This window comes from Ruditapes philippinarum, unplaced genomic scaffold (genome assembly GCF_026571515.1).
Source record: "Ruditapes philippinarum isolate M1 unplaced genomic scaffold, ASM2657151v2 ctg11008_1_1_1_1, whole genome shotgun sequence".
NCBI lineage: Eukaryota > Metazoa > Mollusca > Bivalvia > Venerida > Veneridae > Ruditapes > Ruditapes philippinarum.
Genome location: NW_026863091.1, coordinates 48,710 through 66,344, shown reverse-complemented (window position 1 = coordinate 66,344; position 17,635 = coordinate 48,710). Strand labels below are relative to the sequence as shown.

The window sequence follows — 17,635 nt, the reverse complement described above, 5'->3', positions numbered from 1 at the left end:
GAGGTTTCTTTTAAATAGTTCTTTCAGACATTTTACATACCACCCCAAACAGCGTTCCTTTAATAGAAGTGGGACCTTACAGCATCAGTAATCAATCTATTCATGACATACAGGGCTATTTGTCAGATGAGGTAAGTTGTTGCTATTGAATTTTGATATGTTGTAGTATGTCTTCTATGTCATCCATTTTTAAGTGTTTGTTTAGGTCCTTGTCTTCTAACCATTTTATCCCTTCTCCATTGTAAGTCTTACCATTTCGGATTCTTTTATGTAATTTAGCTATCCAGCTAACTAAAGAAATGTCCTTGATACACTTGGCCTTATTATGTGGCTATTTTTTCAGTGATTAGGATAAACAAACTAAACACACACAAGGTCCTTGGTTCTACTAAGATGTCTATTTTTGTGAAATGGCTATTTTACATGTTGTTGCAACATTAAATTCCACCATAAAACAATGTCTTTAATCATATTAAAGAAAAATTGTTCTCAAATTTTTCCTTTCTCATGATATGCATGCATGGATTAGTTGTTACATTTATATCAGCATTAGTAAATAAATGAAAATATACATCTGTAGGTTCCAGTCAAATCATGTGAGACAGCAGCTGCTGTGTAATAATTCTGTATAAGAAAAAAATCACATTTTCTGGCGTTACCGCGAAGCACAATTCACATACATCGCCTTTACCTAATAAAAAGGGCTTGAATCACATTTTATCAGTTTATTTTCAATTTTCTATATCACAAGAAGTTAAGTTTATGTCACTTGCCTACTGAAATCTAAATTATACGGAATAATATGCATTGATGTACTTATAAGAGCCGACAAAAAGTCAAAATCTCGCTCAAAATGGTGGTGAAGTCATCATTTTCACCAATGATCATGAAAAGTAAACAATTTAGTGGAAATAATGTTGATGAGGGATAAAGACTTATGTCTTTGCAGCCGTATGCAGCTATTCATTTTTTTACAGTTCAGTTAAATAAAAAATATATTGGGCAGTTTACTTACTACGTTGGAAATCCTGTCAGGTGTCCGCTATTTATTGTTATAACTTTAGTTTGCTTTGACCTTTTGACACCAAACTTGCTGAGTGGCAGCTTTGGATTGCCACTTACATATCTGGGAGCAAGGTCAAGGTTATTTACTTACAATAGAATTTTCAGCTTCTACTCGATAACTTCAGTGCACTTTGACCTATTGATTGCTGTCACATCAAAATTTGGTCGTTGAAAACCTGGTTTTCGTCACATTGCGCCGCTTCTTGTAATTTGATTGTGAAGGAAGCTATAAGCATATAGACACACTATAGAGTCAGTCCTTTAACCAACCTGTACTAGGCAATATGTGTTAACTTTTTTGCTCAAAAGATTACTAGTAGTAGCCATGTGGATTCAAACCCTGTCAGGGACTTGCTGTTGTTTCCTTGAGCAGGAAAAGAATACTTAATACGCATTATATCCCTTTAAATCCTAAAATTTTGCCTAAGTACATTTAAGTATACATTTTTCTTAGAGATTCAATGTGTACTGTTGTCTTTGTTATAGGTAATGGATGCCAGTATATATCCTTTCAAAGCAGCAAACTTCTTCTATACGGTGTGTTCCAGCAACAATAATGACAGCAATTTTCACTGGCCAGAGGGAGATTAGTGGAATATTTATTGGGGTAATAAAAATAGAAATATGATGAACTAATGATTTTCTTCAATCACTGCAAAACCTAAGATAATTCAGTGTGAGCCTTTTTTATAGCCTAAATGTATGTCTTTATGCTCCTCTGAAGGAGAGCATATAGTCGCCGCCTTGTCCGTCTGTCTGTCCGTTGTCTTGTCCGGGGCAAAACTTGAAAACCCTTGGAGATCATTTTTTTAAGCTTCACACAGTGGTAGAGGACATCAAGGAGGATTACATTGTCAAAGAACCATAACTCTGTTTTACCCCGTTTTTGAATTATCTCCCCCTTTTAGAAAAATCTTGTCTGGGACATAACTATAAAATGATGAGATATATCAACATGAAACTTTGTAGGTAGATAGATCTCAATGGATAACTGTGCAGTGCACAAGAACTGTAACTCTGATATACCTAATTTTGGAGTTATTGCCCTTTGTTCATTTTTACACTTTATACTTTGTCCGGAACATAACTGTAAAATTATTAAGAGATTCCAACATTAAACTTTGTAGGTAGATAGATCTCATTGGGTGAAAGTGCAGTGTCAAAGAACAATAACTCTGCTCAGCTCTGTTTTTGAATTATCTCCCCTTTTAGAAAAATCTTGTCCGGGAGATAACTCTAAACTACAAGAGATATCAACATGAATCTCATTTATACATAGATCTCATTTATTAGAATTCCAGTGCAAAGAACACTTACTCTGCCTTGCTTTATTCAGGAATTATTGCACTTTGAACTTTGTCCAAGGACATAACTCAGAAACTACAAGAGGTGTACTTTCCTGTGTTAAAAACGGGGAGCATCAACCGGTTCAAACCGGGCTCTTCTTACAGTTATTTATGATACTGAAATGTGAGCTGAGTTTCATGCTTGTAGGAGAATGCAGTCTATTTTCTTGTAAACTGCCAATTTAAGACAAATAATTTCGTCATGAAAGGCAAACTTTCAGAAAATATTCTAAAAATGGGTTGTTATAAAATTTAAGAATAATTGTATAAAATAAAGTGATGTTTACATTAGTACCAAATCTTATCTGATGAGAGAATGATATTTATAAGCTACATCAAATGCAATTATGAATTTCTTGTAATACTTCTTCAAGAAAGCAATTGCATGGTATACACAAAAATATTTAACCTGTTATTATTTTGCAGGAAAGCATACAACAGTATGATTACATAGTGGGACCAATTAATGAGGGAGGATTACACTGGACCATTGCTGTAAGTAATTGACTTATGTTAATTGTTGGTATCTGTTTATACAAATCGTTGACAAATATCATGTACGGAATATTATGAAACTTTTGGAAATGTTCTTACTTTGTATTTTCATTATGATACCTTCATACCCATAAAAGATTAAGTCATTTTGCCATTGACATATTATGAGAGCCTATCACTGTTCGCACACCACCCTTTTTAACACTCAAATGACAGAAAAATATTTCTTTTTTTCTGCATTCTTGGAAAAAAAATCTGGTTGATAGTAAAATTTTGTACTTAAACAGATTATCATACCAAACGAGAAGAAAATTGTTTATATGAACCCTCTTGGTGAGGCAGAGATATCTTAGCAACAGATCCTTTTATACTGGTTGTAAGTATTTTAAAAGTTATCAATCAACTGGTATGTTATGCATTTTTGCAATTTATTTTTTTGCTTAACTTTAAGATGATTCTGTATTATGCTCAACAGCCACAATTATAGCATCTTTGGTGGCCATTTTCCCTTGCAGTATTTTTAGCTTTACTAAACAACCTATTTGGAGAGCTGTTACCCACTCTCTTGTGTCCATGTCAACATCTGGGTTACTGTTCGATTCTTTTTGCAGTGAAATGTTTTCGATATTACTTATTTATTTCCAAAGATATGTTATTATATACTCCAGTTTCTTTCGAATATATATTCCGTATCATCACCAACTTCATATGTTATAAAGTACAAATTCAAGCACCTTTATTTACAGAATTATCTCCCCTTTAAGTCTAAATTTTTATAAACTGAAGGTAGAGGAGGACTAAGATAAACCACACGTCACCATCTTATAGATTGAAATTATTTTATAAAGTCTACTAGTTTCGATGATTACAATGATTACAATACCAACATTTTTACATCAATATTGTTATATTTTTCTTGCTTGAAGTTTTTACATCAAAGAGATTTACTCCATAATTAAATTAATTTATGCTTATCATCAGCAACATTAAATATGATATGGTTCATTACTCTAGCACAATTATTTTATGCATTATTGCCCTTTTGAACCTATCAGTTTTTACTATAACTTTTTATACATGTTGGATTAATGACAAGCACATAAGTTTTCAGAATTATTTCTATCTTATTTATAAATTGAAAGGTATCTGTGGACCTTCAAATATATCTTCTTTGAAATTTCAGTTCTTATTAAATATAAATATGTTTTAAACTGGTGTCATCTTTCTTATATATGAGATTTACTTGAGACTTCAGGTCTTTTTCATTCCTTTATGGGACATTATGTCATTCACAGTTATGCATGTTATTATCTGTAAAGAAACTATGAATTCTAAATCTTCAGCAATTTCCTGCAAAATCGCCTCCAAGCAGCAGAAGATTCTATACAGCCTGAAGGATGGACTGTGGTGTCCCATCCCACAGTAAACAGCTTGATGGGTTATCTTGTGGAATATATGTTATACAGGTAAATATATATTTGAATACTTTTTCTGGAGTATTAGATTTATACAGACTTTTAAGGCAAATGTAAACCTGTTCAATAGTATTTCTTTTAATTTGGACTGACAAAAGTACTTGTAATGTCATACCTAAGTTTTATCACTTTCATTAAAATAAATTAGAGTATTTTATGCCCCAGCCATAAAATGACCGTGGCATATAGTGAAACCCTGTTCTGTCTTTCCGCCATTATCAGTTTCCATTCATTATCTTGGAAACAGTTGCCATTCAACTCAAATTTGACATGTGGATAAATCAAATGAAAATGTAGGTCTACTTTGAAAAATTTACATATTTGTCACTCAATGACATTTACATGTATTTTCATATTGTCTGGCAAGTTAGTGCAAGTAGTAAATTATATTTAAAATCTACTTTTCATCGGTCTGACAGTTGTAGTAGATCTACAGTACTGCACTATTGTGGGGTTACTTTTCATAGAGCAGATACAGAAACTAATATGAAGGAAGCTGTTAATGTGTCCCTCGTATATACCTTGAAAAACTCTCTCCAATCAGCAGAAAAATACTTGATTATGAACGATATGAAGATGAATGAAAAAAATAAACAAAAAGATTGCGATTTTTTAATAATGAATTGAAACAATTATAACAATTTATTTCATTATTTATTAAATATATCCCACAAGGGATTCAAACTTGCAAGTCCAATACTTGAACCACTTAGCTTAAGTAATAGTTGACCAAACATATTTTCAAATAATTTCACAAAACAATTATTGCTAGATGCAGTGTTTTAACATTTGATGTATAGAGCCATCCTAAAAAGGTTAAGATTGAATAGTTTAAAGGCCTTGAACTTAGAATAAAAAAACTTTTTGTGCATACCAATTTAAAACTAAATGTTATTATAAAATTTGAAAGTTTTGCTGCATGCAGGGGCATTCACAGCATTACAACACATTTCTAGTTTTAAAAATAAGCAGAAATTATACAGTGTTGTCTCATGATTATACATTATATAAATAAAGTTCATCCTCATCACATCTAACTTACAGTTAATATTTTGTATACAAACATTTTTTTTTATCACTTTTACCATATTTTGTATAATGTTAACATTTTCAAGTTTGTTGAAAACTTCTACAATGGAGTGCCATTGGAATTTTACTGGACCTCTGATGATATTGTCCAGGCCAGGAAAAAAAACAGCAAGACGAATACTTGGAGAAGGAGGTAAAACTTTTGTAATTCCTACTTTGGCAGCATGTGATGTTTTTTGACCTATGAACATTATTTATTTTCCAAATTTATTGAAGATGTAGAAAATTAAATCATACAGTGAAATTTATACTTCTATTTGCATACTGCAATGAATATATAATTTAAATTCTTAGGTAAAAAAAGCATATAACTCATTAAATACATTTATTAGCTTTTGCCTCTGAAAGGTACTCTTCCATTGACAAGTTATGGAAAACTGTTGAGATTAACTTTACATGATTGACATTTAAATTTGACTTTAACAGTAATATACCGTAGATTTAGTATACCTTCATATAAGTTATTTATCATAAGTAGCAAATAAAGTATTGTCTGTACAAGAGCAATATGTACTTTATCTTTTATTGTGTGATGATTATAAGTAAGCCTACAAGATGGCTTACTTTTCTATATCATTTGAGTAAAGTGTATTAACCAATTTTGAATAAAGTTACACACCTTAAAACAATGAATTCAAGAAATATATGAACCTTAAGGGAAAAATTATAAATATGTTGAGATTGTTGACCTAGCCCAGTCGGCAGTTATTTACAATCCTAACACAACCCGCATTTTTCCCTTTTGAACATAGAAGAACCCAAAATGTGTGTTAATTTGGAATAAAGTCACTGTTGGCGTTCTATATATAGACATGTGACGTAATAAATATATACATGTGACTTAACCACTAAAAATGTGATGCGGTGAAATAAGTACGGAAACAAATTAGGCACAATTTAGCTTAATATCAGGGATGACAGCACTTATTTGTTAATGTTGTGTTAAAATCAAAATAATATATCCCAATTGGTGATTTTATCGCTTGATGAAATCACTGTTTGTCATTCAGATGCGCTGCGGCTACGTCCTTGTAATATAATTATTCGCATCAGAACTTATTGAGCAATAAAATCACAGTTTGGGATATATTAAGAGATTAATACACGACAGAGTAGGACTGGAAGGTGATAATCGATTATCACCTGGCACAACTAAGACGTGTATTCATGTCATTAATACACTTGGTAGATATAATAGTAGCATTTTCCTAAAAAAGAAATACTTTGACATTTCTTTCGTTGAAATTCCTGTCTGTATTTCTACTATACTGTACAGTAACTTCTACAGAGCTGTTTACTTTTTGTATGTTCAAAGTACACTACTGTAATGTGGAATCTAGAAGCAAGTTTTATTTTCTCTCTTTTTTTCTGAATGAATTTGTTATTTTTTTTTAAAAATTTCAATAGTAATAATACTGTGTGTGTACGAAATATGCTTCAGCTCTCATAATAAAGTCAAGCGAAAGTTAAAACCTATTTTCACTTTTACAGTTAACTGTTTGATGACATAAAATGTGACGTCATTGTTTCAGTTTGTGCACATGCACACGTTCAGCGGGCTGATAACTAGTTCTCGGCCCCAGGCCGCAAACTCATAATAGGTCATGTGACTCTCATAATCAGTTGAAATCCTAGGCAATTTTGTAACTACGTGTATATATAGTAACAAGTGTATTAATATTTCTTAAATATGGTTCTTTTATATAAGACAAAGGACACTATGCTATGACAAAATGTAAAGTGCAATAATAGTATAATTTACATCAATTACTAAATATATTGAACATTTGAGTGGTGCGTTCTTGATACTGAGACAGACATATATCTATATCATAATTGATTTGTTTATCATATTATTGCCTTCCTTTACTGTGTCCAGTAATATGTCAAGCTTTGCCATCTGCTCTGACAGCTGTTGTTTGATTATCCTCCTTAACCTTAAATGCTTGTCCGCAGTAAAACTTACAAACTATTAATGACATTTCTTTGAACTGCACATGTTTATAGAGACAAGTAGGAGGAAGTCAAAGAACCATAATTCTACATTAATTTGTTTTTTCAAAAAAATATCTCCCTTTTTACTACCTAATGATAATTGTCAGGAAAACAACTTGAAAATTATTGAAACAACTTGATTTAAACTTCACACAGTGTTCACATGAAAGGAATTGAAGAATAGTAAAAGAGTTACCATGGTAAGGCTAATTAAAGACTGACGGACCAACTGACCGAACAACAAGCTGACTTCTATATACCCCCCTAAAGTTTGTTTGTGGAGACAAAAAAAATCTTATTGTGCAAAACCTGGAGGTTAAATGTTAGAAAGTTTAATATAATAATATTGTCTCAGTTGTAACCTAATTAATAAATGCACATCAAGTGATATCCCAAAAATAATATTTTAGTTACAGTATTACAGCCGACTAGTCCTGTGATTGAAGACATTGGTCTTGCAGACGCTAAAGTGAATGACATTGAACAGGAACAAGGAATCATTACAGCAGAAAATCAGGTAAGGATAGGAGAAGAATTTTTTTTTTTAAAGAATTAAATAATTTTAGATAGGTGGGCTGCAGACAGACTTTGTACAATTGTTTAAGAAACAAGTGAAATTTATACTTTTATATTTATTTATACATTTTCATTTAACAGTTATTTAGATATAAGGTGTCTGTCAATTATTTATTCATATTTTGGCTTCTATAGGACATATTCATTAGACCACTTCTTGCAGAATAGACGGGTAATGGAGGAAATGTTTTTCCCATTTGTAATTTGACATGTGCCTTGAAACTACTGATCAGTGTTTTTTATGTTTCTACAATAAGCAAATAAGTATTTTAACTATTGTCTTTATATTTTAATGTTTAGACTCTACAGGTATCCAGGACAAAAGACTGTTTCTTACGCCGGAAACCAGTTAAGGTATGTGCCATTCAATATGTATTCATGTACTTGTGATGCTGTTGGCGGTGGGAGTTATTCCTTAACCGGTATCTAAATAAAAGCAAGATGATAGTTAAGAAATAATTCCAACTTTATTATGTACTAAGTCACAGTTTTCTATATGTGTACCGCATTATGCACTATGTGTATTAATACAAATGTAATACAATTTCAATGCAAACTTAAACCATGTAAAAAATAATTATCTTAATCTGAATTGCGGTAATAATTTATTTTTTACTCAGCGTTGCAGCATTCTATCGGCATATTTATATATATTAATACTTTATCGGCACAAAATAATACTGTATCAATACATTCATATGTGTAAAATTTTTCACAAAGCTGCAATAACGCCACATACTCATGTGAAAATCTGTCATACTGCGCTCTCTGCGCATTCCGCCATCTCTCATTCTGTCCACCTTTATACGATGTGCGATTCCGCGCATGAGCGCGACTCGATTTTAAGCTAAACCATTATGTCTGATCCTTGTAATATATATCTGTGATATGATTTATGATATGAAATGACTTTCTAATATATTGATCACATAATTTATTGTTTTAGTTTTCAAAATGTACATAATAGTTTTACTGTTGTAATGTATCTTGTATTCATCAAGACCCAAACAAATTATGATTTAGATCAATCAATAAAATCACAGACTGTTGAAAATGTTATGTTATTGTAAGTGCTTGTATATTTCAAGAATTGAATTGAAATTGCTTTTATTTTAGAAAAGGATGTCATCTTACATTTATCCCTCCCTGAAGAAAAGACGAAAATTTTGTGTTTGTAACAAAAAGAATGATGTAAAGACAAGGTTACTTAAAAAAAGTCTTGTGACATAAGCAAGCTAGACATAAGCAAGATTTATAATTTCGTGTTATATGTGTGTTACTTTTATTTATAATATCCCCTTTTAATTATTGTTATGAATAATTGCCAAAGAATTCAGAGATGAATCATCGCTTTGTCTGGTATTGTTTTCCACGGTAATTATCACAACACATGTCTGTCTAAAAAAAAGTTTAAGTAACATCTTTATAGGAACAAGGCATGATCATATTACTGTTGCTGGAAAAGATCTCATCATTAAGCTTTACTGGAGGAAGACCTCAGATGCCCCTTCATACTTTTTTCAGGCAGTAACAGGCACTACTATTTAAGAACCAATGACTTTCTGAAAGCGAAGTCAACAAACTTTAAACTGTTGGTCATGGACACCGGCCTATTCTACCTATTATAAATGAAATGGTAAATTCATATGCCTTTTTAAGAAAACTGTGCTCAATGAAACTAATTGTATGTGAAATATCTTTCCAAAATTATTGTTATATGTAATATACAAGGTGATTTTAATTCTGACTGTGCAAACTGGATTATGAAATTACTGCTGTGCAGAGCCTCATTACTGCTTTAAACAGTTACTTTTGAGCTTTATATACTGTAAGCCAGTGTGACCATTGTTATTGTTTTCCTGCAGCAAATACAGGCAATGTGAAGGGTGCAGTAATTGGTATCACCCAGACTGCATAGGTGTAGCCAATACACAGAAGAATCATATCATTACCAATTCAAAAGATAGGCTAAGTCAATATGGTGTTATTTCTATTGGCCTTAGTGATCACTTTTTGACTTTTTGTACAAGGAAAATCAGCAAACAAAGTTTCTCAAAACATTATTTCTCTAAAGTTAGATGTGTAAAAAATTATAGTAGAGATTTGTTTATTGAAAAACTAGGTCAAGCAGACTGGAGTAAATGTTTTTATTCTGATAATGTAAACAGTTCATGGGTAGCTTTTAAAGATATTTTTATGTCAGTGTTGAATGCCATTGCTCCTGTTAAAGAAATTAGATTAAAACAGAGAACTGAACCTTGGATGTCATCAGAGATTTTAGACCATATCAAAACAAGAGATCATTATTTATACAAGTTTAGAAAATATGGTTGCCATGAAGATTTTTCTTGTTATTGTAAATTTAGAAATGTTGTTCAAAGAGAAGTAAAACATGCTAAGTCTTCTTATTTTACTGATCAAATTGCTGAAAATAGAAATAATCCAAAAGGCCTATGGAAACATTTAAAACAATTGGGGTATAAATCCAAAACAACAGGGAATGAAAATATTGTTTTAAAAATTGATAGTGAAAATTGTCATAATCCTTTAAAAATTGCTAATCATTTTAATGACTTTTTTACTACTGTTGCTTCTAAGCTAGTGGATAAGTTACCTTGTGCTAGCAAAAAGTTTGACATTGACTCACAAGCTTTGTTAGATTTTTATAATGATAGAAATACTAAGAATAATAAAATGTACTTAAAACATGTGTCTGAGACATTTGTATATAAAGAGCTTAAGAATTTAAATTCATCAAAGAGTACTGGTTTAGATGAAATTCCTGCTAGATTTTTAAAAGATGCAGCTTCATTTTTGAAAATACCAATTACTTTTATCATAAATATGTCAATTTCAGAAAATTATGTCCCTGATGACATGAAAGTAGCTAGGGTAAAACCTTTATATAAAAAGAACAGTAATCTTGAAGTAGGAAATTATAGACCTGTAAGCATTTTAAGCATTGTTTCAAAAATTTTAGAAAAATCAGTGTATTCTCAACTTGAAAAGTTTTTAGTTGCTAATGGTTTATTGTATGAATTACAGTCAGGTTTTAGAAATTCCTATTCCACTGACACTTGTCTTATCCATCTTATGGATCATATCAGAAACAATAATTCCAAAGGATTATACACAGGCATGATAATGTTAGATCTACAAAAAGCATTTGATACTGTTGACCATGATATTTTATGTGGAAAATTGAAATTGATGGGTATCTCTAATACTGACTGGTTTATGTCTTATCTTAAAGGTAGAAAACAAACTGTTAGTGTTGATAATATTTTATCAGATTACATGCCTGTTACATGTGGGGTTCCCCAGGGCAGCATCCTGGGTCCTCTTTTATTTTTGTGCTATGTAAATGACATGAGAATTAGTATAGATCAAGAATGTAAACTTATTCTGTATGCCGATGACAGTGCAATTCTTTTTGCTCACAAAAATCCAAGTATTATTTCTCAAAAACTTGGACAAACACTAGAGTCTTGTTCATCTTGGCTTGTAGATAACAAATTGTCACTTCATCTAGGAAAGACTGAATGTCTTATTTTTGGTTCCAAACGTAAACTAAAACAAGTTAAAGAGTTCAAAATTGTTTGTAATGGACATACTATTGAATCCACAAAATCTGTTAAATATCTAGGTTTAAATATTGATGATTCTTTGTCAGGTGAATCTATTGTTAATTGTATTCTTACAAAGGTGAATTCACGTCTTAAGTTTTTGTATAGGCAAGCAAATGTTTTAGATTTTAGGACTAGAAAATATTTATGCTCAGCACTAATACAATGTCACCTTGATTATGCATGTTCTTCTTGGTACCCGAGCCTGAACAAGTGTTTTAAAAATAAACTTCAAATTTGTCAAAATAAAATTGTTAGATTTATACACGGTATGGGACCTAGAGATAGTGTCAATAATGTTGTTCTTGCTAATATGTCTTTACTAAATGTAGAAAACAGAAATAAGCAATTACGTCTTAATCATGTTTTTAAAATTGTTAATAACCAGTGCCCTTCATATATGATAGAAAATTTTATACCTGTTCGAGACATTCATTCTTATTCAACTCGGTCGAATCAGTACAATTTTAGGGTCCCAAGAAGTTATGGGAAAGATAATGTAACTTTTTTTCAAAAAGCAATTAATGATTGGAATTCCTTGCCAACATACATCAAAAAAATTAATAAGATAGAAAATTTCAAAAGCTCTGTGAAGGCCCATTTACTAGAACAGTTAGGTTAGTAAATCATAATTAAATCCACTAGTATGACTAGATATTGATCTCATTTTTATTGTTTTCTTTTTAGCAAAGTTAATGGAAATACTAAAGTTTGATATTTTACGTAAATGACATCTTCCAGTTTCCAAAGTTTTGTATTTTTCAATGTTTTTGTGTTTTATATTGTATATTATAGTAAGTATATATCCAAGGACCCCATTGGAAATAAGCCTTCGGGCTTTCATGGGCAATCCGAGGTTATTGCACACTACTCTATACATGTTTCCACTTACGTCCTTACATTTTATTAAACTAGTAAATTGATATCTAGTCATAGGAAAGAAAGAGTTTTAGATTTTGTTTTTTAGTTATAATATTTTATTATTTAATGAGCCGTCTGTGATATTTATGTCTGACAAACTTCCGAAATATTTTATTACAATTGTGTCATCAGTTTTATATAAAATGCTAAAGTGTTTGTTTTATGTATACATGTATGTGTGTTTTTAACCTGAATAAATATCTATCTATCTATCTATCTTACTGTAGCAAAGATTGTGAAGTACTTAATTGTGATTGTATTCACTGAGACTGATGTCACTTAATTACTTGTTTGACCAATTCGTAATTCTGACATGCTTTACCTTATATTTCCTTAACAGAACATGATAAAAATACCTGAAATTAGCCAAAATCGCGTTTTTCCATGTTTAAAACATGGCCTAACATATAAATTTGAAGGAAAATTGTTGTTTTGTAGAATGTTTTACATTAACCTATTACTTCATGAGCAAATCATTGAAAAATGGCTGTTTTCATTGAAAAGTCTCCCGTCACAAGTTCAAATTGCTATAAAACTATAAAAACTGCTTCAACACTAATCAAACTTGGCACAAATGTTTACTGGACCATTGCCTTTGTAACAATATACCCAGGCTTAAATTTCCTGTTACCATGGCAACTAGGGGACATTTCAAAATTGCCAAACAATCACTATTTTGTGTCGATTTTTTCCATCAAAATTGATTTCAAAGTGCTGCAACTTCTCAATGGATTGAGATAGAGTCAAATGCTTTTTACCGTTGGTAACACGTTACCTTATGATCGATCTGGGGTCATTTTTAGTGGTCATTTTTTTAAACCACATTTCTCAACAAAAACAAAAGGGGTGGGGGGTGAAAAAGTCATTAAAAGGCGTGTATATCGGGTAATGGGATAATTGAACAGAATGTGTATTGAAATGTGTTTCTTCAGAACAACATTGAACTAAAATATCTATTTCCTAATCATTTATTTTATGTGATGTTAAATGAATTTCAAAGAGGCTTTAGAATGTGTATTATTTTTTGCTTTTGATAGCTTTTTTCCATACAAATGATATTTAATTTATGTATATACATTTAGGTGGTAGTTATAAATGATGATGAACAACCCAATGATGAAGTTGTAGAACAACCAAATAGTGATAGTGGTAAGACAGTTATTACATAAATTGATAATTACTGTACTTTTTGCATCAATATATTTATTTTCATCTCAATGAGAATTATATTGAAGTAAATATTTTGAACAAATTATTACCAAATATTGTTCATGCATACAAAATCATTTTAAGTATAAATTGCTTAATACTTATACTCTTTTCATAACTGTCAAGTAACATTTAAAAATAAATGATATTGTGTTGGCATTTAAAAAATAAATTTATTCATGGGCCCCAATCGCTTTTAATTTTTGGGGATAATTTATTAAAACCCCTTTCCAAATTTTTATTTTTCAAAAAAATTAGTTTTTAAAATTATTAACTTCTTTTTCAGAGGAAAAATTTTCCCGGGACTTACAACAGAATAAAAAAGTTTATTCCCTGTAAATTTTTCATAAACTCCCCGGGAAAAACTCTTTTTGACTTTTTTCAAAAATTTTTGTAAAGCATATTTTTTTTGTTTGGAAACTTTTAGCATTTGGCATCATGTAATTTTTGTACATTGCAACAGGCTTATTGACCAAAGAATATACTTCTTGAATCTGTTTAAATTCACCATGCCTTAGTTCATTGATGAATTTTCATTAAATTTTATGGGCATAAATTGGTTTTTATAGAAAGTTATACTTTTCATAGATTTAAATGTTATGTTAGATGTTGTGTATTTAACTTAAATCGTGGATTAACCTGTCCATGAAAACAATGAAAAAAAGAAAAAAAATGTGGAGATTTCTTTGTTGTTTTTTTCAGTGGGAAAAACACCATTTTATTTTTGACAGAGATATTATCCCTGTGACCCAAGAGCACTGGTATGTAAAAAATATTTAACATACATTGTATGATAATACATGATCCTATATTTCCTTTTGAGGGTAACACTTTTAACAAACCTGCAAAAACAACCAAAAATATCAGGGTTCTTGGTCTATGGTCCCAATGTTGCAGTCTTGAAGGACAATGCATATTTTTTTTAGAAAAATATGTGAATTTACGTATTAGTTATTGATCATACATACTAAAATATTTTTTATACAAATTTGAACTTTTTGATTTGAAAAATACAGATATTTACTGCTGAACGTAGATGTCATCAGTCGAGTACACATTCTATATCACTACCTGTTTCACCCCTTATCTTTAAAAAACCTTAAAAAGCTAGAGCTTAGATAACTAATTTTCATGAAACACCATCCGAGTGAAGTGTCAACCAAGTTTGTTCCAATAAAAATCCTAATCCCTGGGGAAAAAAAACAAAAACTGCAGGGATGGGGGGGGTGTTGGTTCCCATTGTTTCCCCAATATTGTGTGAAGTAAAAAACTTAAAATCTTTTCTTTAAATCAAAGACCCTAAAGCTTAGATATCAAAGGGACTCCCACGGGGGGTAAAAAGCCGAAAACATAGCATTTTAATTTATTACATAAATGAGCTGGGGCACTTTAAACAGAAATATATGCAAAGATAGTGAAGAAATATATTTTGAAATAAATTGAAAATCGTATTTTTATGTTTTTCTTAGCCCGATTTGAGTGAAAAGCGTTTAACCTTTTCCCTTATATAAGCGTGTTTCGACGGCTTTTTGCCCCCCCCCCCTTCTTGAGGCCTCAAACAGTGAAAAAATGCCCTATTTAGGCCCCAAACACTGTCTTTTGTTTGAGAAATGTTGTTAAAAAAAGTGACCATTTTTTCGGCGCCGTCCCCCATCCAAATATTACATCAGGGGGTTGCCAGAAGGGGGATGTGCCCCCTTCTGTTTGGGGGGTTTGAAGGGGGCGGAGTCCCCCTCATCGCCAAGAAAATTTTGGACTTGTGAGAGGCTTAAAATGACCCCAGGTCGATCATAAGGTAACGTGTAACCAACGCTGAAAAGCCTTTGACTCTATCTCAATCCCTTGAGAAGTTGCAGCACTTTGAAATAAATTTTGATGAAAAAAATCGAGGCAAAAATGTGATTTTGGCAATTTTGAGATGTCCCCTCGTTGCCATGGTAACAGGAAATTTAAGACTGAGTATGTCGTTACAAAGGCAATGGTCCAGTCAACATTTGTGCCAAGTTTGATTAGTATTGAAGCTTTTTTTATAGTTTCATAGCAGTTTGAACTTGTAACAGGAGGCTTTTCAGTGAAAATGGCCATTTTTCACAATATGCTCATGGGGGAAAGGGTTAACTAAAAAAAATATAAATGTTACAAAACAACAATTTTTCACCAAATTTAGGTAAAAGACCACATGTTAACATGGAAAAACTAGATTTTGGGTGATTCCAAGGTTTTTCATCATTTTTTGTTAACCTTTTCCCTTATATAGCGTGTTTCGACGGCTTTTTTGCCCCCCCCCCCCTTTCTTGAAGGCCTCAAACAGTGAAAAAATGCCCTATTTAGGCCCAAACACTGTCTTTTGTTTGAGAAAATGTTGTTTAAAAAAAGTGACCATTTTTTCGGCGTGGCCGTCCCCCATCCAAATATCTACATCAGGGGGTTGCCAGAAGGGGGATGTGCCCCTTCTGTTTGGGGGGTTTGAAGGGGCGGAGTCCCCTCATCGCACAAGAAATTTTGGACTTGTGAGAGGCTAAAATGACCCCAGGTCGATCATAAGGTAACGTGTAACCAACGCTGAAAAGCCTTTGACTCTATCTCAATCCCTTGAGAAGTTGCAGCACTTTGAAATAAATTTTGATGAAAAAAATCGAGGCAAAAATGTGATTTTGGCAATTTTGAGATGTCCCCTCGTTGCCATGGTAACAAGGGAAATTTAAGACTGAGTATGTCGTTTTTGGTCTCACGTCAACATATTTGTGCCAAGTTTGATAGTACTTTGAAGCTTTTTATTATAGTTTCACTAGCGAGTTATGAATTAGTAACAGGAGGCTTTTTTGCCATCTTTTCACAATATCGCTACATGGGGGAAAGGAGTTAACTAAAAAAAATATAAATGTTACAAAACAACAATTTTTTCACCAAATTTTAGGTAAAGACCACATTGCTTAAACATGGAAAAACTAGACTTTTTGGGTGATTCCAAGGTTTTTCCAATCAATTTTTTCGTTAAACCTTTCTCCCTATATATAAGCCGTGTTTCGACGGCTTTTTTGCCCCCCCCCCCCCTCTTGAGGCCTCAAACAGTGAAAAAATGCCCCTATTTAGGCCCCAAACACTGTCTTTGTTTGAGAAATGTTGTTAAAAAAAGTGACCATTTTTTCGGCCGCCGTCCCCCATTCCAAATATTACATCAGGGGGTTGCCAGAAGGGGGATGTGCCCCTTCTGTTTGGGGGTGTTTGAAGGGGGGGCGGAGTCCCCCCTCATCGCCAAGAAAATTTTGGACTTGTAGACGAGGCTTTTAAAAATTGACCCCAGTCGATCATAAGGTAACGTTAACCAACGCTGAAAAGCCATTTGACTACTATTTCTCAATCCCTTGGAGAAGTTGCAGCACTTTGAAACTAAATTTTTTGATGGAAAAAATCGAAGGCAAAATGTGATTTTTGCAATTTTGAGAATTTCCCCTCGTTGCATTGGGTTAACAGGAAATTTAAGACTGAGTAATGTCGTTACCAAGGCAATGGTCAGTCAACACTTTGTAGCCAAGTTTGATTTAAGTAATTGAAGCATTTTTCATAGTTTCATAGCAGTTTGAACTTGTAACAGGAGGCTTTTCAGTGAAAATGGCCATTTTTCACAATATGCTCATGGGGGAAAGGGTTAAACGCTTTTCATTTTGGGTCATATTTTTACAATTTGAATAATTATTCGGGGAAAACGAAGTGCAAGAATGATCTGAAGTTTTGCACAAAGATTAGTGGTCTAAACCTACATCAAATGGTACATATATCAGGAAAAAATATTTTCAGTCTCATCCTGTCAAAAAACCTCAGTGGAGTCCCTTTAAGC

The 17,635-nt window shown here is 32.1% G+C and overlaps 1 protein-coding gene across 4 annotated transcripts in view; it reads left to right on the top strand.

Annotated features, from left to right (window-relative positions):
• The window catches only part of LOC132721114 (uncharacterized), a 31,122-nt gene extending 17,385 nt beyond the window's left edge, over positions 1 to 13,737 (top strand). For 2 of the 4 annotated variants that reach the window (XM_060705366.1, XM_060705367.1), the window contains 10 exons: positions 19 to 131; positions 1,552 to 1,672; positions 2,838 to 2,906; positions 3,194 to 3,282; positions 4,250 to 4,372; positions 5,497 to 5,603; positions 7,876 to 7,982; positions 8,342 to 8,395; positions 9,158 to 9,243; positions 9,907 to 9,982. In XM_060705366.1, the coding sequence (XP_060561349.1) occupies positions 19 to 131; positions 1,552 to 1,656 (218 nt within the window). In that variant the 3' untranslated portion in view covers positions 1,657 to 1,672; positions 2,838 to 2,906; positions 3,194 to 3,282; ... (4 more) ...; positions 9,158 to 9,243; positions 9,907 to 9,982. Of the gene's footprint in view, positions 1 to 18; positions 132 to 1,551; positions 1,673 to 2,837; positions 2,907 to 3,193; positions 3,283 to 4,249; positions 4,373 to 5,496; positions 5,604 to 7,875; positions 7,983 to 8,341; positions 8,396 to 9,157; positions 9,244 to 9,906; positions 9,983 to 13,670 lie in introns of those variants that run through there. The other 2 variants (XM_060705368.1, XM_060705369.1) reach the window with 2 other exon arrangements.
• Positions 13,738 to 17,635: the final 3,898 nt, after the last annotated feature.